The 22373-nt window shown below is 37.3% G+C and overlaps 5 protein-coding genes across 8 annotated transcripts; 2 read left to right on the forward strand and 3 right to left on the reverse strand.

The window, feature by feature from the left end:
• Nucleotides 1-7: 7 nt before the first annotated feature.
• LOC664027 (Bardet-Biedl syndrome 7 protein homolog) lies at nt 8-2990 on the reverse strand. The gene is made up of 13 exons (XM_008194265.3): nt 2801-2990; nt 2636-2759; nt 2475-2589; nt 2292-2421; nt 2061-2248; nt 1825-2014; nt 1510-1703; nt 1344-1461; nt 1144-1296; nt 724-1091; nt 566-675; nt 286-516; nt 8-235 (listed from the first exon to the last, which is right to left on the reverse strand). The coding sequence occupies exons 1-13, from the start codon at nt 2900-2902 to the stop codon at nt 93-95; spliced, it is 2166 nt and encodes a 721-aa protein (XP_008192487.3). The 5' UTR covers nt 2903-2990; the 3' UTR covers nt 8-92.
• Nucleotides 2991-3943: 953 nt separating this feature from the next.
• On the forward strand, nt 3944-12560 carry LOC107397770 (uncharacterized). 3 transcript variants are annotated; one of them, XM_064358985.1, is made up of 2 exons: nt 3944-4205; nt 9062-12560. In XM_064358985.1, the coding sequence occupies exon 2, from the start codon at nt 9076-9078 to the stop codon at nt 12484-12486; it is 3411 nt and encodes a 1136-aa protein (XP_064215055.1). In that variant the 5' UTR covers nt 3944-4205; nt 9062-9075; the 3' UTR covers nt 12487-12560. The 3 variants fall into 3 exon arrangements, with proteins under 3 accessions (XP_064215055.1, XP_015834653.2, XP_015834656.2); XM_015979167.2 differs by lacking the exon at nt 9062-12560 and adding an exon at nt 4450-7951 and having other exon boundaries at nt 4043-4205; XM_015979170.2 differs by lacking the exon at nt 3944-4205 and adding an exon at nt 7896-8824.
• On the reverse strand, nt 12556-13937 carry LOC664056 (toll-interacting protein). The gene is made up of 3 exons (XM_015979174.2): nt 13780-13937; nt 13434-13732; nt 12556-13386 (listed from the first exon to the last, which is right to left on the reverse strand). Exons 1-3 carry the CDS (start codon nt 13822-13824, stop codon nt 12930-12932), a joined length of 801 nt encoding a protein of 266 aa, XP_015834660.1. The 5' UTR covers nt 13825-13937; the 3' UTR covers nt 12556-12929.
• A 181-nt stretch (nt 13938-14118) lies between these two features.
• On the forward strand, nt 14119-21174 carry LOC664067 (mediator of RNA polymerase II transcription subunit 25). Of its 2 annotated transcripts, none has more exons than XM_015979171.2 (12): nt 14119-14339; nt 15647-15817; nt 15866-16085; nt 16133-16481; nt 16527-16772; nt 16820-17004; nt 18622-18791; nt 18848-19010; nt 19057-19464; nt 19510-19803; nt 20800-20913; nt 20960-21174. In XM_015979171.2, exons 1-12 carry the CDS (start codon nt 14218-14220, stop codon nt 21098-21100), a joined length of 2583 nt encoding a protein of 860 aa, XP_015834657.2. In that variant the 5' UTR covers nt 14119-14217; the 3' UTR covers nt 21101-21174. The 2 variants fall into 2 exon arrangements, with proteins under 2 accessions (XP_015834657.2, XP_975178.2); XM_970085.4 differs by having other exon boundaries at nt 14120-14339; nt 20797-20913.
• Vps2 (Vacuolar protein sorting 2) lies at nt 21146-22254 on the reverse strand. The gene is made up of 3 exons (XM_970093.4): nt 21941-22254; nt 21581-21891; nt 21146-21533 (listed from the first exon to the last, which is right to left on the reverse strand). Exons 1-3 carry the CDS (start codon nt 22106-22108, stop codon nt 21329-21331), a joined length of 684 nt encoding a protein of 227 aa, XP_975186.1. The 5' UTR covers nt 22109-22254; the 3' UTR covers nt 21146-21328.
• Nucleotides 22255-22373: the final 119 nt, after the last annotated feature.

Raw genomic sequence — 22373 nt, forward strand, 5'->3', positions numbered from 1 at the left:
AACTAGCCACTAAGCAAATTTTTATTTAAATAAACAGAAACAACGACATTGAAAATGCACATTCGACTGAGTAATCATAATATTTTCCAATGCTATTTAGACAATTCTGGGCGGAAAAATTGTATCAAGGCATCATAAGAGTACTCATCAAGGATCTCCCGGAGAGTCGCTAATTTCGATTTTACGTTGCACCCCTTGAACTTGTTGTAATCAATGTATAAGTCAGTAACAATACCTGGAAAAATCAAATCAATTACTGTTAGTGTATCGAGTCAATTTTAGTACCATAAAGACGATCTAAATAATCAGGTTGGCTCTGAAACTCCTTCCTTAGTTCTTTTTCATTAGCCAACAAATTTCGGTACTTTTCCGACAAACAAGTCCTGTTTTCTTCTTCTGTCACTTCTAACTCATTCAAAGCGTTCAACAACTTAATATCGTTATTCAAATCCTTCTGCTTAATTAACTTTGGTTCGATCAGCTTAATTACATGATTAATACTTTCATCGTTGATATCTAGAACCCCAAAGTAGTACCGTTGTTAATAATAATTATTGTAACTAACTTGAGCTAATGCTAATTTTAATTTTTTTCTTTGTGGCTTCCACCGTTAGAAATTCTTTCAAAATAGAGATTGTTGACACGTTATCAGATTTAAAGAACGCTTCTCCTTTCCTAAAAGTCAAGTCAGTCACTAGGTACTCAAAACTTGGTACTATTTACTGGTAGGAGCACTGTAAGATGGTTCCGAAAAAAGTCGACTGGAAATACAGCACCGTATTTTCCCCAAATTGGGGCTTTTCGGGTACTTCGGGCAAACTTTGCGACACCCAAGTGTGCATTTCGGCCAAACTGAAAGTACCGGTGATTGTCAAAGTGTTAAACAATCGACTCTCGTCAAATTTGTGAATCCTGTAATGCAAAGAAAGCGGTTTAATTTCGAACTGTATAAGCCTGCTACATTTTGGTTGGACCAGAGGCGTGACATAAGCGTGGAGAAGACCGTGTTGACCCTCAATGGTTCTAATTTTAATTTCGAGCCGGTTGGTATTGACCTGACACCGGTAAGTGGCCAGTAAAAAATTTCCGATCTGTATTATTTCAGCTTGTAAACAAACAGACATTTAGAGTTTATTAACTCACGGCGTGATCCGCATCGCTGTAACTGATCACGGCCGAATTTTTCTCCACGTCTAGCAAGTCGATAGCGACGTTGCTTTGCAGGAGAATATTGTCGATAGCCGTTGGAACCTCTAAAGTCAAGGTATAAGTCGCTGTGTCTTTAGATAACACGAACTGGAAATCAAAGCTTGAGCGAAAATTTTCCCACTGCGTCACCTAACTGAATCTTTGACTGAAAGCAAGGGAATTGCCGACAACTCCTCGAAGAAAGATTGGGTCGAGTTTTGATATTTCTCTCGTTCTTTGGCCACTTTGACTTGCAAGTCCTCAATTTCGCTCCTGCAAAGAGGGATAAAAATTCCGAACGGGGTTTTTGACCAAATTTACTTCAATTTGTTGATTTTGTTCCCCGTATCTTGCGAAAAAATGTAATTGCCCATGGTGTTGTCAGCTACGCTTTTGTCAACTGCCTCCGTGGTGAGGCCGAAAATTCGGCCAGTGTAGGTCACCACCAACACTTCGTCGAAACCTTGGGTTCCGATGACCCCACATTGCAATGATGAAACACTTTCGTTGCAATTCTGCAGGAAAAAGTGATAGTGACATTGATCTTGATCATATAGAACCGGTTGGAAGTCTTATTAATCGGTTTTTGTCTGCGTGAGCTGGGTCGATGAATCGACCAAGGTCGGTAGTACTCACATGGGAATAAATCAGGATTGGGGCGTCTAAATTATCATTTACATTGATAACGTATACTTCAATGGTGCCATCTTGGCGCCCTAAAATCAGGTTTTTGGTACCGCTGCTGGTCATGTCGTAAGAGTCCACGCACGAGATGGTACTCGAGTTTGAGGAATTGTCGATAAGCCAGCGGTCAAAGCCGTGCAATCTATTTACGAAAAATTAACTATAAATCAATTCGATTTTTTATTTACTTTTCCACGTCTAGAATCCCAATTCGGCCGTCCACGGTACCAAACAGCACTGTCTTGGTACCATCCTGTTCAAGGACATGAAGAAGAGTTGGTGCACTCTCAACCTCCATACTCAGAGTGACCCTTGCATGTTCCAAGGCTCGTATCATTCGTCCTTCACACGCAATCAAGGACATAAGCCTACGAGTCTGAACCTTTGTTATTTATTGCAATTCAGAATAATTTTTATACCTTGTCAGCATAAAACGCGATTACGTCGACGATTTGATCACCACATAAATACGAACCCACATCTTTACAATCCCTGAAGTGATTGTAGATGTGTTTGCCGCACAAAAATAAATCGTTGCCCAAAACAAACCTACAGCATTTTATTAGGGACAAATTATTTTAACTGTATATACGAGTCCTAACATTGACGAGACGGGTTCAGTCATTCCTGGGTCAAAAGTCAGAAACAGTTTCCCTTTTTTGGTGTACCCCCTTATTTCATTTTCCGCAGCAATAAATATTTTATCGCTTGAGCTCCCTTGAAGTAAATTAATGACCACGTTGCGGTTTAGAAGGATAGTTACCGTGAGCGCCACCTAGTTGCAAGGACGATATTTTAGGTCCTGGCAATGTTTTAAAATGTAATTGAATATCCTCTTTCTTGACTGAGAATATTTGTAAAATTCCGTCACTGTCAGCTACTGCAACCTTTAATTTGGGTTATTTATGGCCGGGTTGAAGTAGCTTACCTTTTGGGGTTCTTTCGACGCGCTTGGTGGCAGGAGTTTGAGGCAGTTTTGAGACGTAATGCCCACAATAGTATAATCGACTCGTGATAATTCCAATTCCATTTTATTTTTTGTTTTGGATTAATGAAGATTGCTTTGTCAGACTATGCAGGGAAAATCGATGAGGGAGGTAGGGAGGGACATGCTGGTTGCTAAGTTTGAATACAAACACTGTTTTCTAGCTCGAAATTCGTTTATTTCCCAATAAGATAGGTTTTTATGTAGCGTATCCAAAAATGCGTATTATAGTATTTGTTACAAATTCTTGTGGTCGGGAATAGCCTACGGGCCATTCTTTCCGTTGCAAACATTTCGGTGGCCAAAAAAAAAACAATTAAGGAGATTATTTAAATCACATTGTTAGACCGAATTCGGCTTTTTTCTCCGGCTAAATTTAAATAAGCAAGTTTTTGGCCCAATCACTGGCTAAATCATTCAAAATTGACTGAAATTACATAAACAAATACCTCATAAATAATTAATAATAAGATATGCCGATGTTTTCAGTTAGTTGTTATTTTTTTTTATATTTTTATTTACCTACCTATAGGTATGTTTAGTTACCTACATTTTTTTAAATACCTACCTTTCGGTTTGTTTTTTTTAACATTCCTTGTTCTTGTTATCATAAATAATTATTTAACCATAATTCAAAATTCATTCATCTGTTGGAGCGATGACACTCCGACCATTGCACTCAACGATGAGTAACCTCATGGTAGTGTAAAAACCCAAAAGCCAGTAACATAATGATGATTGATGAGGAAAGTAAAGATTATTTAATATGTATACATATTGAGAGTTTTGACTTCGTGCAATGACATGCATTTTTGCATTTCCTATGTAAGCCACACTTATAATAATGTAATAGGTACGACTTCTTCTTCCAAATTCCTTTTCTAAAACTTTCCATTCTTGTTTTTTGGGAACATAATGTCGTCAGAGGTGGCTTTTTTATTTTAATTTATCAAAGTATCAAAGTCAACAAATACTGACTTGTATGCAAATTTCTTATTTTAATATCTATTTTCGTAAACGGTTGTTTTTCAATTCAGATTTTAATTTTTTTTACAAAAATTTTTTTGAATTTAAATGAATTTTTTACGGCACAGTTTGTTGGATAAAACTAAAAAAGTAGAACTTGATTTTTGCGTATTTTCCAATAACTAGTCGCAATTTTATTGCAAAGAATGACTAATGAACGACCTGAAAAATATTTAGGAAGCGACCTTGATCAAATGTACACAAAAAGTGAGTAATCTAATCTCATACGGTGTAAGTTTATAAAAAAATCGCATTGTACGCGTATAAGGAGTGAGCTGTAATTTTGAAACTTGAGTTTTTTGCAACTTTTCAACAAAAAAAGGTAAATCCAACTTATCCAACTTGTATTGATCAAGATAGAAATTCGTTGCAATTTATTCAGCTTAACCTCAAAAACCTTTTTGTATTATTTCGCAACTATATGATATTTTGTTTATATATCATTAAGATAACGTAATAATGCTCATTAAATCTCAATCTACCCACCTTCATAAGGCATCAAAATCAAAATTATTTTGGGTGTATAGTTGGTTGCCTAGCCACTTGCATTTTTAACATTTTTCCAGTTGATATTATGGACGTAAAGGAGTTCACACAACGCTTCCACAATCTCGCCGGTGTCACAATCGGTGAAAAAAGGAAGTCTCTCTTTATCCTTCTGCGAAACTTACCTTCAGATCAGTCTGCCCTCATCACTTCCATAACTCCCAAAAATCATTTGGAACAACTTTTTAAGTTGGAAGTTTTAATCCGACTACAAAGTATCCCCCATTTAATCGAAGTACTTAAATGCGAAGAAGAACTCCTTCCCGCAAAATTATTAAAAAACAAGTGGTTTTGCCAAAAACTGGCATCGATTCTTGACGAAGACAGCTCAAATTTTGTGAACACTATTCTCCCCTTTACATCTTTCGTCATACGAATGAGAATAATCGCAAAACTTGCTCTGTACGGTACGAAAATGGACAATGTGTACGACGATATTTACAAGCGATATGGGTTCCACATTGCGACGAAGGTTTTGGTAGGTTGCAGCGAATCAAAAATTCGAAATGTTTTGCAAAACGGAGACGTCGTTCTCTCGCCTCGCGACCTCAAAATATTGTACCTTAAACACCCACAAGTGTTTCAATTTTATTTGAAACAGAACGGTTCCATTGACGATGACTCAGTTTTGAGTTTTGTTGCACGAAGAGATAAGAAAACGTTCCTCGAGCTAATGAAAACTTTCAAATTACGGGCAAACATTGGTAAACGACTCACCAGACACTTGTTGAACACTTACAATGATTTAATAATCGCACAAGCAAAAACACTGAGTACGTGTCTTCGCATGAAAACAGTCATCAAAACACTAAGTCAAGACGATTTTAAGAGATTTTTCTTCAACTGTTTGCCCGAAACTTTCGAAGGCTTGCGTTATGCCTCTTACGAAATGCAGCGAAAAATTGGGAAAAAATATTACAAACTGCTTTTGGAAGGAATGAAAGAGGTTTATAATAAGAGTTTGTACGATTATCCCGACTACGTCAGTGAAGATATGATGCGATTTATGGATGTTGAAGAAAGGGAAAAGTGGATCGAACTGAAGAAGAAAAGTGGTACCCCGGAAGCAGATTTGGTCAAATTTATGAGACCCTCTCTTTCCATTCCTTGGATTAAAAATAAAATTAATGTTACGTCCGCTGTTACGTCCCGAGATGACCTCGCTTGTCTGCTCCTTGAAACGTGCAAAATAAACAATGATTTGCACGCGTTGGCCGAAGTTTTGGAATATTTTTGCAAGAGACACAGAAATGACGATGAAAGTGTCATACGCAACTTTCTATACAAACTTAGCAATTTGTACAAAATTGAAAAATTTGAAGAACGCCACTGGAAATGTATCAACACGCTAAATAATATTCTGGACATGAAGGGACACAATTCTTACTTCGGTTACGATTACGAGCTTAAATATGTCGAATTTTTGTTCTCCAATAAGAAATTAACCGACGAGCACGTGTATAAATTTTTGAAACTAACCAAAGGGGTTAATTACTGGGAGAACAAAGTCAAGAGTGAACCTTTGAAAAAAATATTTCTATTAAAAACTATTGAACTCATGCCCGAACTGACGGACGAGAAGAAAGGAATCCACTTGGAGGATTTGTTAATCATAAGCTGGATTTTTGGTTGGAACAAAAAACACCCCAATGACCAGATTAATTTTTTAAGTTACCCCAGATTGGCAGAATCGTTTCGTAAGGCACAAAACGAGGCACTGAATACCACCGAATTCAATCTAAAACGGAGAACTTTGTCGCACTTATACGAAACCATCATATGTACGAAAGAAAAGTCACAATTCCGAGAAGACACAATAAAAAATTACTTTCTGCTAGATTACCCGTTTTACAATGAAACAATTGATTTCTGGTTATTGAAACATGAACCAGAAATTGTTGACAAACATTTCGAAAAGTTTGCCGACCACATTCTAGGCACCGTACGACCAAACTGGCAAATTGTGAATATCCTGAAAAAATATTCACAATTTCATTTTGCTGAAAGATTAGTCAAACGTTGCGTCGAAAATGTGAAGGATGGTCGAGAGACATTATTCATGTTCCTTGCGGCGCTTATGCTAACGCAGGACTTCGTCCAAATAATTGCACCTTTTTACCCTCCTAACAATAAAATCGACGAAAGCAGCGAAGAAGAAAGAATGAAAGGCTACCGAGCATTTGCCGTTTCGGCAAGTTTGAAATACGCCACCGGTTTTGTTCTCCCTACTATCATCACATACTGCAAAGGTGATTTTTTGGGTGGGGCTTTAGAGTGCCTATATTACCACTTTTACCACACCCCGGAAAACAAGTTGAGCGCTTTCATCAACGAGTTATCATCAAGAGCAGTTTCGGTGCGTAAACACGCAATTTTCCTAACTTGTCAAGTAGCAACAGTTGAAGACACCCAAAACTTAATCAAAAAATACCTCGAGACGGAACGTAACATCTCGGTCCAAAAACACTTATTTACCGCAGCTTTGAAATATTTCGTTAAAAATCCTTCCGAGGATTTTTGGGAGTGTGTCACGATTTGTATGAAGAATTTGGACAAAAACGACAATGAGAGTTTCGATTTGTTGGTCGATGTGTCTAAAATACCACAAAAATACAAAGCGAGACACGTAATGTTGGTGTGGGAAATGTTGAAAGTATCGGAGGATTTAGCCCCGAAAAGGACAAGTCTATTATCGTCAATCCCTTCGGATGTCTTCAAAGACTTCCCGATGCATTTTCTGACGGAAATCATCACAAATAATTTCCTACAATGTGACTCCAAGTGCAAAAACTCGATCAATGATTTCGTTATTTCCACCATACTTCATACGAGTTACACGAGCGATATTATAAATTTAATCTTCGATATTTTAACCAAAGTTAAGGCCGCCTCATTTGCAACTCTCGCAGAGGAGAAAAACGCGCGTCAGTTAGTTTTACGTTTTGTTGCAAATTTTGTTTCAACGATGGAAACAGACGAGGGAGATTATCAAATACTTCAATTATTTTCCGACCGTTGGCACGGCCTGTTTGGGGTTGGCGAAGCGATTCAAGAACACTTAAAAATCTCATTTGCGTTGTTTAATCACGAGGCAAAGAAAGATTTAATGAAATTTAGCAACGCAGTTGCTGGACTTCTCAATACTTTGGTGCCAAAATACGGTATTATTGTTGTAAACACTTTTGCGAGCGAATTGAAAAATTCTTTGGCCTCGTTTTTGCATTGTTACGGTGGCTGGAATGAAGATTTTTACAAGTTTTGTTTCAATTTATTGGAAAATTGGAAAGACCTAACAATTTATTTATTGGTTATTAAACTTTTGCCCAGTAAAGAGCCGTCACAAGACCAAACCAAAGCCTTGTTCAGGGAAATTGTTGAGCGACTCAAGCAACTTCCCGATGAATCTATTCAACTGTTGATGAATCTTTATATAACAAATATGGAGTAGAACTTATAATTTGTGCTTTTGATGGTATTTTCATAACATTGTTAAAGGACGTTGAATAAAGTAACTAAATACAATTATTGTTGTTTATTCTGAAACACCAACGATTTAATGGTAAATAGAATATGAGCAGCAATGAGTTAATATTACGGAGGACTGATAATCACCTAATTTTTCATTCGAAAGAAATGAGGTGGCTTCGGCCCCAAATTGTTTCGAATTAGTTTAAATCAACCAGTTCTCAATTTGTATTTTTAGCCCTCCGTATAGTTGGAATTAACAATGGAAATGTTTAAGTAGATAGAAATCGTTAAAAATTAAAATTTGTACGTTAGCAAACCAAAAAACAAATCGAATTCAACACTTTGTAATAAATAAAAACACATTTCAAATAAGATACCAGACAGTTTTCAAATGGGATTCAAAACCTCACGAAAACGTAGTAGGTAATAGTAATAAGCTTTTTTCCAATTTTTTTTGCTAAAACTACGATTTCAATTTTTGGAAACATAAAAGTGGTTACTTGGCTTTTTTATTTATCAAAGTCAATAAACACTGGCTTGTATGCACATTTTTATTTTAGTATCTATTTTCGCAAACGGTTATTTTTCTGTTAAATTGATTTTAACTTTGCTTTATAAAATGCAATATTCGAAGTTTTGTAGAAAAATTATTTTGGATTTACATGAATTTTTTTCTCCAGTTTGTTGAGCAAATTTAAACATTAGCGATTTTTTGCGTATTTTCCAATAATAGCAATTTTATTGAAAGAATGACTAATGCTTGACCTGAAAAATATTTAGGAAGCAACCTTGATGAAATGTACACAAAAAGTGAGTAATCTAATCTCATTTGGTTTAATTTTATAAATAAAATCGCACTGTACGAATATCAGGGGTGAGCAGTAATTTTGAAACTCGAGTTTTTTTACAACTTTTCAGCAAAAAAAGGTAATAATCCGACTAGCACTGACTAAAAAAGAAATTCGTTGTAATTTATTCCGCTTAACCTCAAAAACGTTTTGTATTATTTTGCAAGAGTATGATATTTTGTTTACATGCCTTTCAGATAACGAAACAATGCTCATTAAATCTCTATCAACCAACCTGCAAAAATCACAAAAATTGAATATATTTTTTAATGTATAGTTGGTTGCCTGTTCACTTGCATTGTTTAATATTTTTCAGTTAATAAATTGATAATGGATGTAAAGGAATTTATACAACGCTTCCACAACCTTCCCGGTGCTACAATCGGTGCAAAAAGGAAGTCTCTGTTTATCCTTCTGCAGAGCTTACCTTCAGACCAGTCCGCCCTCATCACTTCCATCACTCCCAAAAATCATTTGGAACAACTGTTTAAGCTGGAAGTTTTAATCCGACTACAAAATATTCCCCATTTAATCGAAGTACTTAAATGTGAGGAGGAACTCCTTCCCGCAAAATTATTAAAAAACAAGTGGTTTTGCCAAAAACTGGCATCGATTCTTGATGAAGACAGCTCAAATTTTGTGAACACTATTCTACCCTTTACATCTTTCGTCATACGAATGAGAATAATCGCAAAACTTGCTCTGTACGGCACGAAAATGGACAATGTGTACGACGATATTTACAAGCGATATGGGTTCCACATCGCGACGAAGGTTTTGGTAGGTTGCAGCGAATCAAAAATTCGAAATGTTTTGCAAAACGGAGACGTCGTTCTCTCGCCTCGCGACCTCAAAATATTGTACCTTAAACACCCACAAGTGTTTCAATTTTATTTGAAACAGAACGGTTCCATTGACGATGACTCAGTTTTGAGTTTTGTTGCACGAAGAGATAAGAAAACGTTCCTCGAGCTAATGAAAACTTTCAAATTACGGGCAAACATTGGTAAACGACTTACCAGACACTTGTTGAACACTTACAAAGATTTAATAATCGCACAAGCAAAAACGCTGAGTACTTGTCTTCGCATGAAAACAGTCATGAAAACGTTAAGTCAAGACGATTTTAAAAGATATTTCTTCAACTGTTTGCCCGAAAATTTCAAACGTTTGCGTAATGTGTCTTACGAAATGCAGCAAAAAATTGGAGAAAAATATTACAAACTGCTTTTGGAAGGAATGAAAGAGGTTTATAATAAGAGTTTGTACGATTATCCCGATTACGTCAGTGAAGATATGACGCGATTTATGGATGTTGAAGAAAGGGAAAAGTGGATCGAACTGAAGAAGAAAAGTGGTACCCCGGAAGCAGATTTGGTCAAATTTATGAGACCCTCTCTTTCCATTCCTTGGATTAAAAATAAAATTAATGTTACGTCCGCTGTTACGTCCCGAGATGACCTCGCTTGTCTGCTCCTTGAAACGTGCAAAATCAATAATGATTTGGACGCATTAGCTGAAGTTTTGGAATATTTTTGCAACAGACACCGAAACGACAATGAAAGTGTCATACGCAACTTTTTATTCAAACTTAAAAATTTGTACGAAGTTGAAAAATTGGAGGAACGCCACTGGAAATGTATCAACACGCTAAATAATATTCTGGACATGAAGGGACACAATTCTTACTTCGGTTACGATTACGAGCTTAAATACGTCGAATTTTTGTTCTCCAGTAAGAAATTAACCGACAAGCACGTGTATAAATTTTTAAAACTAACCAAAGGGGTTAATTATTGGGAGAACAAACTCAAAAGTGAACCTTTGAAAAAAATATTTCTTTTAAAAACTATTGAACTCATGCCCGAACTGACGGACAAGAAGGAAGAAATCCACTTGCTGGATTTGTCAACCATAAACTGGATTTTTTGTTGGAACGAAAAACACCCCAATGATCAAATTAATTTTTTAAATTACCCCAGATTGGTAGAATCGTTCCATAAGGCACAAAACGAGGCACTGAATAAAGCCAAATTCAATCAAAGATCGACAACTTTGTCGCATTTGTACAAAACCATCATTTGTACGAAAGAAAAGTCACAATTCCGAGAGGACACAATAAAAAATTATTTACTACTAGATTACCACTTCTACAATGAAACAATTGATTTCTGGTTGTTGAAACATGAGCCTGAAATTGTCCACAAAAATTTCGACAAGTGGGCCGCCCACATTCAACGAGTCGATTTGCAACTTATAAATTTACTGAAAAAATATTCCCACTTTTCGTTTGCCGAAAGAATGGTCAAGCGTTGCGTCGAAAACGTGAAAAATGATCGAGAAACCTTATACACCATCCTTGCGATGCTTATGCCAACGCAGGATTTCACCCAACTAATTGCACCTTTTTACCCTCCTAACAATAAAATCGACGAAGCCAACGATGAAGAAAGAAAGAAAGGCTATCGGGCATTGGCCATTTGCGAAAGTTTGAAATACGCCACCGGTTTTGTCCTCCCGACTATCATTACATATTGCAAAGGTGATTTTTTGGGTCGAGCCCTGGAGTCTCTCTACTATCAATTTTACCACACCCCCGAAAACAAATTGAGTGTTTTTATCAACGAGTTATCATCGAGAGCGGTTTCGGTGCGAAAACACGCAATTTTCCTCACTTGTCAAGTAGCAACAGCCGAAGACACCCAAAACTTAATCAAAAAATACCTCGAGACGGAACGTAATATCTCAGTCCAGAAACACTTATTTACCGCCGCTTTGAAATATTTCACTAAAAATCCCTCTGAGGATTTTTGGGAATGTGTCACGATTTGTATGACGAATTTGGACAAAAACGACAATGAGAGTTTCGATTTGTTGATCGATGTGTCTAAAATACCACAAAAATACAAAGGGAGACACGTAATGTTGGTGTGGGAAATGTTGAAAGTATCGGAGGATTTAGCCCCGAAAAGGACAAGTCTATTATCGTCAATCCCTTCGGATGTCTTCAAAGACTTCCCTTTGCATTTTCTGACCGAAATTATCACAAACAATTTCCTACAATGCAACTCCAAGTGCAAAAACTCGATCAATGATTTCGTTATCTCAACCATACTTCACACGAGTTACACGAGCGATATTATAAATTTAATCTTCGATATTTTAACCAAAGTTAAAACCGCCTCATTTGTAACTCTCGGAGAGGAGAAAAACGCGCGTCAGTTAGTTTTACGTTTTGTTGCAAATTTTGTTTCAACGATGGAAACAGACGAGGGAGATTATCAAATACTTCAATTATTTTCCGACCGTTGGCACGGCCTGTTTGGGGTTGGCGAAGCGATTCAAGAACACTTAAAAATCTCATTTGCGTTGTTTAATCTCGAGGCAAAGAAAGATTTAATCAAATTTAGCAACGCAGTTGCTGGACTTCTCAATACTTTGGTGCCAAAATACGGTATTGTTGTTGTAAACGTTTTTGCAAGCGAATTGAAAAATTCTTTGGCCTCGTTTTTGCGTTGTTACGGCGACTGGAATGAAGATTTTTACAAGTTTTGTTTGAATTTACTGGAAAATTGGAAAGACCTAACAATTTATTTATTGGTTATTAAACTTTTGCCCAGTAAAGAGCCGTCACAAGACCAAACCAAAGCCATGTTCAAGGAAATTGTTGATCGACTCAAGCAAGTTCCCGATGAATCTATTCAACTGTTAATGAATCTTTATATAACAAATATGGAGTAGAACTAAGAATTTATGCTTTTGATGGTATTTTGATAACATTGTTAGAGGATATTGAATAAAGTAACTAAATACAATTATTGTTGTTTATTCTGCGACAACAACGATTAAACATAACATGGTAGATAAAATATGAGTAACAATGAGTTGGAATTACGGAGGACTGAATCACTCAATTTTCTATACCAAATAAATAAAGTCGGTTTCGTATTAATTTAACTCAACCCCTTCCCAAAACTTTTAGCCCCCCGTAGTTGGAATTAACAATGGAAATGTTCAAGTAGAAATCGTTAAAAATTAAAATTGCACGATAAGCAAACCAAAAAGCATGGCTAAATTTTGGCACTTGATGAGTTAAAAAATGACAAAAAATGGAATTTTAAAAAGCTACGACTAGAATCCGCAACTAAAGTTTAATTATGGCGTAAATGAGATTACTGATTGATTTATTCAGCCATTTGAAGTAACGAATTAATGGTACCGTCTTTATTGCCCCTGTTGGCCTCAAACACGGTCTTAATCACCTCTTTATCGATATTTGGAAACATTTCCTCGATTTGTTTGAGCTCGGATTCACTCAAAGCAGGCGCGGCTTCAGTAGGAGGCGCTGTAAACACCTTCAAGGGTGTGACATTGCCCCCTGTTACGTTGGGCACCACCATAACAGGCGCCGGTGGTTGATATTTATATGAAGGGAACACTAGATAACTTAACACGAGATTAATCATTCCTTCGACACCTTCACCCTGTTTCCCATTTAATGGGTACCAATCCTCGTGGGTTTCCCCTGCAAGTACCTGTTGGGGGATCTGGAACTGCGTCCAGGCGATGAGTTCGTCCATCGTAAATGAGCGTTCGTCGAAAATTTCTAACGTTATGGTATTAATACCTTGAGGCAACAAACTGGAAATGGAAAAGTAGGGACTTGCTAGTTTTTGAGATGTGTTTACCAGTGAATAACTTTGTTCCATCGCGGGTTTTTGCCGCCGTTCGGGTCCGTATGCGTCTCGTAAACGCAATGCCCGACCCGAATCCGAGCGTAGGGGTCCATTCTGGTCATTCCGTAATTTTTTGCGAGCTTAGCTTGAGCAACAGTGATACTGAGCCTCCCAACGACATTTGTGTACTGTTGGCCACCGCTTAGCTGGTGGTGCAGTGCTATGGCTGTTTGGCGATCCGCTGCCTCTTGTTGTTGCTGAACCGAGGTGCTGATACGGAGAAAATCCTCCGGGAGGGGACCAAGGAGGACCTAAATTTCGGCATTAAAGCACGATTTTTTAAATCATTGGCACCTACCCGACTTCGCCTTTCTCTGACTTTGTCCGTTAGCGCCGATGCCATGGTGTTACACTATTTCAGATAAAGTAAAGACGCATTAATTCACTGTTTGCGGTGTTTGATGACAAATAATCAGCTGTTCACGGCAGACGTCAACACGCCTGACACTAGGGGAAAAAATATAATCCCAGTCTGGGATTAAATTTTATTAGTTTCTGGCGAAAATAGCCAGGTAGTTTTGGTTAAATGCAATCTACTAATAATTCTATTCAATTGATTAGTTTTCCAGACAACATTTTTGCATAATTTGGCTAAAATAAAATTTCATCTGAATGAAAGTGTTGCCATTAACTTGACGTAACATCCCTAAAAATTTGACAGGTATTTTCAATATGGCGGGGTTTGGTGCTTGTATTAAATTGTTTCATTAAAATTGTTTAATATTTTGACTAAACAATGGTTGTGTGTCCAGCTGATCATGGCTTACACGCCGATATCGTTTTTGTTATCGAGGGAACTGCAGTGAATGGTGCTTATATAAATGACCTAAAAACCAATTATATCATCCCTTCGTTAGAGTAAGTTTACTTTTTTTTGTAACTTCTGATGTATTACATGTTTTTCTCTACTACTGCTAAATTGTTTTTATTGCCTATTTGGCTTTACAGTCCTACTTGAAGTTATTTGATATTCTAGATATTCTTTACCTTTCCCAATTTTCTTTTGCACCCGTCACTTTTTTCATCCATTCTTTTCCCTTACCATTTTCGTTTAAAACTTTTTTTCGTATCAAACTTGCACACTCTTACCTCCACAAACTGTGACACTCTCCGCTTAATCTGCACACTGTTTCCCAATCTTCTCTCCAATATTCGTTCTCGCTTTCATTTCTACGTCTAAATCTGGCTATGATTTTCTTATCTTTACTTTACATCTTCCTTAAGTATGAGAGGAGTTCATCCGTCAATAAGCACGGCATATTTTACGTATTACACCTCGATTCTTTTTTCCATGTTATTCTTTCCTGCCTATCTATGTCCAAATCTCTCAATTTCAGTTCCTCTTCCATTGTTCGTCCCCTTTCTCTTATTCTTTTAATTTCTATACACACTTATTCCTTCTTCTCATAGGAGTCTTTTCGTCCTTTCCATCTAACATTTTCATTTGCTTTTTTGATTTCTGTTCAACACTGTTGCATTCACGCAGAATTCTTAATTTCTCTTCAAATCCCACCGCTCTCTTTCCTTAATCTACTCTTAATTTTTTTCTCTTCCTTTTTTTACTATGTACTCTGGCATTTGTTTATTTAGCCTGTTCGATCTCGTATTTCTTCCATCCCCACACTTCTGCTCAAAATAGTCCCTACATTACAGTGCTTTTCCCTAAGCTATTATTTTTCTCTTGAAATTTTCACTAAATTTACGTTCTCCCAAGCTTCAAACATTTCCTAAAACCCCATTTGTTTTTTTTTGCTGCTTCTTTTATATGGGCTGTGTCTGACATCTTGCTACTTATTACTCTCTTCTAACTGAAATAGTGAAGATTGACTAAAATAATACAGTACATATCTGATTCAGATACTTCAAGTCTTTCACTTGTTCTATATTTTTCCTTCCCATTGCCATTCATCCTCTTTTCCGAATTCCCATACTACTTTTCTTTCCAAATATCATCATTTTTGTTGTATCTACATCTACATTTCCAATCTTTTATTTCTCTGTTTTTTCTCGTGATGAATTCTGAACGGATAGTTGAACAAGGTTTGAGGTACTGAGAAATCAGTGTAACCTTGCTTTGTTATGATAAAAATTACACCCTGATACGAAAAAGTAGTAGTAGTAGTTTTTAATTGGAGAATATGTTCTTGTAACTGAGGGACTTTTAGATATTTTAGTCAGGGGAGTATTGATGAGAGCAACTTCCTATCAGAAGGGATTAATTCTTATTACGGAATTGTGGTGTATCAGGCTGCTGATTGCTTACCGCACCCCAGTAGCGACACAATTGGGCCCTTTGTAAGCCCCAGTAAGGTATTAAATGCCATAGACAAACTTGAGTAAGTTCTAACTAGGAAAAGGATCACTTAATGTAAAAATTATTTCAGACTTATAGGAGGTAAAGGCGAGTCTCATGCAAACATTGCTGAAGGTTTAGCCACAACCCTTCAATGTTTTGACGAATTGCAGCAAAAACGTGACAATAACGGCAACATTCAAAAGCATTGTATTCTAGTGTGTAACTCGCCCCCTTATTCTCTAGGGGTTTTTGAAACTCATGCTTACACAGGGAAGACAGCTGAGCAACTAGCAGCTATTTTGCAAGAAGTAATTAACCAAGTGTCTTCCACCAAATTTGCATAATTAACTTTCAGAAAAATATCAATTTGTCGATTATCTCGCCGCGCAAAATCCCCTCGTTGTATAAACTGTTCGAGAAAGCCGGCGGTGATTTGAGCGCTTCCCAGACGAAAAACTACGCCAAGGACCCCCGTCACTTGGTCCTCCTGCGCGGCTTCAGCCTGAAGGAGCGCCCCCTGAGCCCCCCTGCCGGTACCGCCACTTCCGCCCAAACCCAAATTTCTAACACTACCATTCCTATAACCTCTCTCCCCAGCCCCTTAGCCAGCAATGACAGCCCCATCTCGTCATCCTCGTCCGCCAACTCCGGGGTTCCCTCAGGAGTGGGCCCATCGCCCGTCTATCGGCCGCCCAGCGCTCAAGGTATAACCCCCCAACACTCACAAAATGTTACACCAGGCATGGTAGGTATGGTGAACGCCCGAGGGGCCATGATGGGCAACAACCCCATGAACATCCCGCAATTGCCCGCACCGCCGGGCTACCACCAAGCGAACCGGCCCAGATGGCCAGCTATGTTGCCCCCAACGCAGCCCAGGTCGTATCTGCCGCCCAACCAACAGGTTAATACCACCCAAAGTAGCGCACTGATTGCACAGCTGACACAACCCCCGAATTCTATGCCGGGGACTGGGGTTAATCAATTTGGACAAAGTAAAAGAGAAGTTTTTGAGGTGTTTGAGGTAAATTGCGTGTTTTAGTGGGGAATAATTCGCCGCTTAATTCGCAACAGCAACAACCCCAAATGAAAATTAATATTATGAATCAGCAAAATCAGCAACCAAATGTTCAGACGTCGATGTCGCAGAATCCCAACAGTGGGATACAGACCACCTCAATTGCGCAGGTGTCGCAGCCGAATCAGGCCGGTACTTCCCCTGGACAGGTATTTATAAACAAAAAAACATCTGTTCAAAAAAAGGCTTCTTCGATCTCAGAAACTAAGAGATTTATCAGAAAACACATTATTTACTATTTTCTCTTAGTATCGGAACTAGTGCACCCCTTTGTTAGGGATAAAGGGATATTCAGAAGACTAGTTCCAAAGTGTACATTCTCCATTTTTTTAATGTAAGATATATGAGCAGTGTGATGTAGTTTTTAAAACAGAGTTTAAAAAAAATAAATTTTAATTGCCAGTATATTTTTTATAAAGAAAATCTCATTTATCTCTAAAGTGTACACTATACATTTTCCTCCAATGTATTACGTACTTCGAAACCGTGTAACCTCCTAAACTACTAATTAAAACAGTTAAATATTAATTTGTAAAATGAGCAAAGTCCGTTTGGTACATAATCTGACACAGACCCAATTCTTAAACTCATGGGAAAAAATTCCGTTGGGAAAACAAAATTGCTAGGTGTTCTAAATGTTGACTGCTAACTGCCAGCTTCGACTTCAACAATTTTTTATCGCTTTTTTGATAAATGATTAATTACTTTTGTATTAATCAAATCAAACATGTTTAAACATAAAAAAATAAACTCATTTTTTTAAGATGAAAATTGTTACTAGTCTTTTTACCATACGTGGATAATGTTTTTTTACTATGTTCGCTAAAAACCTTGTTAAACATTGCTCACAGGTTGTTCTCGATTTTCTTTGACCTTTAGAAGGCCAGTCATAGCACCTGCATTGTAGTCCTGGGCTGCATTTATTCTAAATATTTTATTTATTTCTATTTATTCTTTTTGGTCCAATTGTCCAATGGACCAAATTGTAGTTTTTCATGTAAATAAAAAATTAATATGCATTCTACGGCGTTTTGCATTGTACATAATACATCCTGTAAACATTTAAAATACATATATAAAAGTTAGTTGGAATTTTTTTGCATAAAGAAAATTTGTATTGTAAATTATAAGCAACGTTGGTAATTACTGTTCACTTGTAATTTTATAGTTTGTGTTGTTTTTATGTTCTAATATGGTACATTAAAATTTTTGCAGATTTCTCGCAAACGTTTTTCCGAGATTTTTTACATATCAAAAAATTCTTTACGAATTTTTATGAAATATAATAGAATGAACAGAATATTATCTGTTTTTCTTTTGTTTCTTATTATGGTTTATGGTATTTCAAGAACTGTCGGGTCCATCAACTGGACTCTCCTAGAACTTATACTTTTTTTTATTGGCCAGTGTGAATAAATTGATTTAATGATATACGTTGCAAATGTGGTCCCGTAGGAAAATATTTTCCATCGAGTCCAATATCAAATTTTGGTTATATCAGACTTTATATGGGATTTTAGGCATGATTTAGATTCCTATTGGAAAATTTTCCTATGAGTTTGAAAATCCGATCTCAGCTGATGTTTTTATAGAACTTTTTCCGTTTTTTTTTTTTATAAAGCTGTTTTAGAGATCAGATGTATTGGATTATAAATAATTATTCATTTAGTTTTCGCTCAATTAACAGTTATGGACTATCATTTTTTTTTGTCTAAAACTTGAATATAAACACAAAATCAATGTTAATTGAATAAATCCGCCATCAGAGCACTCCTCAACCATCTCAACCACTTGGCCCCGGGCGCGAGCGTCCCTCAATCTGGCAAGGTCTTCTCGAATGGATCGAAAAACCCAAAAATCCAACCGACCAACAAAAAATCACGAAACATGTCCCATGTCAAGTCTCAGCGAATTCAAAAGACGGCGAACCTGAATTGTGAGTAAATTCAGCCTCATTTAATTTTGTTTACATGTGTGTTTACATTTGAATAGAAAAGCCGATGGTTGGCCCTCAAAACTAATAATGCAGCTCATGCCCAAACAACTGATTGGCAACATAGGGGGCGCCTATTTAAAAAATTCCAAATCGGTTTTATTCCACCCCCAACCCTGCGAAGCTTTAGAATCTCTAACTAAAGTCATGAGTTCCGGCTTTGTAAGTAATTTAACCCTTGCTGCAAATTGTAATTTGGGGATTTTAGGCCGGTTGTGTGCACTTTACAAGCACCGCAACCCCCGCCACTTGTGACATCAAAGTTTTGATTTTACTATACACTGCCGAAAAGCGTGCTTATCTCGGGTTTATCCCCAACGATCAAGGCGCCTTTGTTGACCGATTACGCAAAGTGATCCAACAACAGAAATCCACCCAAATTATGCGCCAAACACAAGGCGGTGCCGGTCAACCCATGAACCCCCAAACTTCCGGTGCTCTCACCATGGGTGGCACACCCCCACAAATGGGCGGAAGCAACCCCGTGACGTCACAAACCATGATGTCTCAAACCAACAACATGGCTTTGGGTGGGGGACAAATCACCCAAAATATTGTCACTTCAAGTGCCCAAGCTGGGATTTTGGGACAGGGACCCAGGTTAAGGATGCAGCAGGTAATCAATTACATGCAAAGTAAATTTAAATTAGTGATTTGGTAGAACATACAGCAGGGGATGGGGCCACAGTCGTCGCAGTCAGCCCCCAATCAGAACATGGCGCCCGGAATGATGGGCACACCGCCTCAGAGGGCCCCCTTTGAGAATCAGTTGCAAGTGGAAAGGCAGCAGAATTTGGAGAAGATTAATCAGTTGAAGCAGACGCTGGAAGCAGCTCAGCAACAGGAGCAACAGTATAAAAGCCAGTTGGAAAGGATAAGTCATATGAAGACGTCGCAGCTACAAGAGGCACTCCAGATATGTCAACAGAATGAAATGAAATACAAAATTCTTGATGTGAGTTGGTTTATGAAATTCAAAAACCAGGACATAATTTATACAGAGTTTGGCAAAGATACTAAAATGTCTACCGGATATAATACATAAAAAAAAGAAATCCATTTTAAAGAAACAAAAACGGAATAAAATAAATATCAACAAAAGAATCCTTCAATAAAAATTCACTTAAAATTATTAATTAAGGGGTTGGTTCCTTAAAAATTCGTCTATTTCCTTCCCTCTTTTTGTTTTCTGTTTAGCTTTTACTCTCTCTCTCTTCTATTTTATCTGTTTTTTTTTGTAATATTTTTTATTCTGTGTTTTATTCACTATCCGAAATCAGGTGTATATTTCTCTCTTCTTTATCCATTTTCTACTCGTCTATAATGATGAGATGTTTTCAATTACATTTCTTTTTTATCCTCGCTTTCATTTTTTGCGTCCTTTCTTTCGTGATCCTGGTTTCCGTATTGCTGTTCTCTATTTTCTTTACCTCTTCCTTCTCTCTTCTTTTTTCTTTGTTCAGTTTTCTTTTCTTCTATTTACTATTATCTATAATTTAATCCTACTTCTGTCTTCTTTTTACTGTTCTGTTTCTTTTTTCTGTGCTCCCTCATCGCTTCTGTCAGTTTTGTCTTCCTTTAGTACTTGTTTTCTCAGTTAAAGAAAAACAGCTTAAAGAATTTCCGGACATAGGTCTATAGAAACTTTTTATTTTTACTCTTAACCCAAGAATCTGGAATAAGGAATCACTCCGCAAAACCTTACAACGTTTTTCCATTGTTTAAATTTAAACTTTTTCGACGAATGTATTGCTTTTAAGATATCTCCATTTTATGGGATCCCAAAATTTTTTTACGCACACCTACTTTGGGGTGATATTTTCCATAAAAAAGTACTTTTACTGAATGATTTTTTATTACCATTCTTTTGACCTGGACAGTCAAATACCAAAAATACTGTCCTGAATAAAATGGTACTATTGGTCACTTTAGATAATTGGTTTTGTAGCAGCAACAACGAATGGCCAATCAAAATAATCCACAAGCTGGAAGTGCGCAACAACAACAAAGAATGATGAGACCTGTGATGGGGGCTAATCCTGGCTTAAGACACTTGTTACAACAGGTAGAATTATAGAAAAAATAACACAATAAACAACGTTTTTTTTTAGCAACCCCAATACAGACAGCAACTGATGAATATGCAACAAATGGCAGGCAACGGACCACGCCCACAAATGAACCAACAAATGCAAAACTCGGGGAACAACCAACAGTCCGGGTTTGACGAAGTCTCGTATGATTTTATGTAATTCTTTAAAATGTATATTGAAACAAAATCTGTAACAACACTAAAATATTTAAAAAATATACAACTTTATTTGCAGTTAAGCACTTAACATTTTAGAAGCTTATATTACTAGTATTTATAAACAGTTGCTTTTTATTTGCCGCATTTACGGGCTACTTACATTTGCAACAAATACAACAAATGGTAGAAAAGAATTAAGTGAGTGGAATAGGCAGGGATTAAACACATCTTATTCCCTCCTCAAGTTATCTAATCTTGCTTGCAAGTCTGCATCAGCATCCGAAACTCCGCCGTTCCCGCCCGCCGCAGCTGCAGCGGCTGCTGGTTGTTTCTGGCCGGTAGCGGGAAGTGAGCCCCCAGTTTGGGGCAACCCTGACAATTGATCGTTCAGTTGCAAGCCTAATTCATCAAGAACTTGATTGACAACGGCATCACTGCAAAACAATTAATAAATAAAGGAACGAGACAGGGATTAAGCCACCTCTCCTCCTCATCTGCATCATCTTCCATGGCGTCATCAATCGCATCATTCATGATCTCCTCCTTCATGTCCATAATCTCCGACTGTTTTTCAAACTCTTGCAAAATTCGCTGAATCTGGGGCAGGTTTAGCTGCCGGTTCATGCTCTGCATGGCTTTGGTGACCCCCTTCATGGCCTGAGCCATGGCATTTTGCGACCTGAGCGTCTGGATTTTGAGAGAGACGGCTTGGATGTTGGCTTTCATGAGCATAAACTTCTTAACGTAGCGTCTAGTACGCACCAAGTCGCGGGCCATGATTTTGACTGCGTCCTAATTAAATTCTTTCAAATTGAATAACCGAGGGCTAATCAAAACTCACCATTTGGCCCTCTTTTGCCAACTTTTTAATATCGTTTATGACTTTTTTCTCCTGTTGTTCCATCTTCATTTTTTCTCGGTCCAAGTCGCGCATTGCTTTGTTGAGGGCTCGCTGATTTTTCCGCAGCATTTCCTCAGGGGTTAAGCGTTTACCGAACAGCCACTCCATTTTGGGGCAAGGGGGCTACAAACGACCACAAAAGACAGGCGAAAAGTTGATTTATTTACCAAATTCGTCTATGACTCATTTGTGCTTTTGACAACTGACAAGTGTCAAAACAAAGAGGAGCGGTAATAATCGGTCACAATCATTTTTTTTTATCAATTATTTTTTTGTACACAACATTGTTTGAGTTTGAACTTCAAAATCGATTAACTCTGTTTATTAAAATTTATCTGTCAATTACGTAATGTGTTGTTTTTCCCAATTTTGA

This window comes from Tribolium castaneum, chromosome 9 (genome assembly GCF_031307605.1).
Source record: "Tribolium castaneum strain GA2 chromosome 9, icTriCast1.1, whole genome shotgun sequence".
Lineage (NCBI taxonomy): Eukaryota > Metazoa > Arthropoda > Insecta > Coleoptera > Tenebrionidae > Tribolium > Tribolium castaneum.

Coding starts and splice junctions, on each gene's coding strand:
- LOC664027 (XM_008194265.3), bottom strand. CDS start 2,902: ATGGAATTGGAATTATCACGAGTCGATTATACTATTGTGGGCATTACG. Junction 2,760..2,800: donor CGTCGAAAGAACCCCAAAAG/GTAAGCTACTTC, acceptor CCCAAATTAAAG/GTTGCAGTAGCTGACAGTGA. Junction 2,590..2,635: donor GCAACTAGGTGGCGCTCACG/GTAACTATCCTT, acceptor ATTTACTTCAAG/GGAGCTCAAGCGATAAAATA.
- LOC107397770 (XM_015979167.2), top strand. CDS start 4,458: ATGGACGTAAAGGAGTTCACACAACGCTTCCACAATCTCGCCGGTGTC.
- LOC664056 (XM_015979174.2), bottom strand. CDS start 13,824: ATGGCATCGGCGCTAACGGACAAAGTCAGAGAAAGGCGAAGTCGG. Junction 13,733..13,779: donor TCAGAGAAAGGCGAAGTCGG/GTAGGTGCCAAT, acceptor GCCGAAATTTAG/GTCCTCCTTGGTCCCCTCCC. Junction 13,387..13,433: donor TGGAACAAAGTTATTCACTG/GTAAACACATCT, acceptor TTCCATTTCCAG/TTTGTTGCCTCAAGGTATTA.
- LOC664067 (XM_970085.4), top strand. CDS start 14,218: ATGGTTGTGTGTCCAGCTGATCATGGCTTACACGCCGATATCGTTTTT. Junction 18,792..18,847: donor AAAGACGGCGAACCTGAATT/GTGAGTAAATTC, acceptor ACATTTGAATAG/AAAAGCCGATGGTTGGCCCT. Junction 19,804..20,796: donor TGAAATACAAAATTCTTGAT/GTGAGTTGGTTT, acceptor TTGGTTTTGTAG/CAGCAACAACGAATGGCCAA.
- Vps2 (XM_970093.4), bottom strand. CDS start 22,108: ATGGAGTGGCTGTTCGGTAAACGCTTAACCCCTGAGGAAATGCTGCGG. Junction 21,892..21,940: donor TGGCAAAAGAGGGCCAAATG/GTGAGTTTTGAT, acceptor GAATTTAATTAG/GACGCAGTCAAAATCATGGC. Junction 21,534..21,580: donor GATGCAGATGAGGAGGAGAG/GTGGCTTAATCC, acceptor ATTGTTTTGCAG/TGATGCCGTTGTCAATCAAG.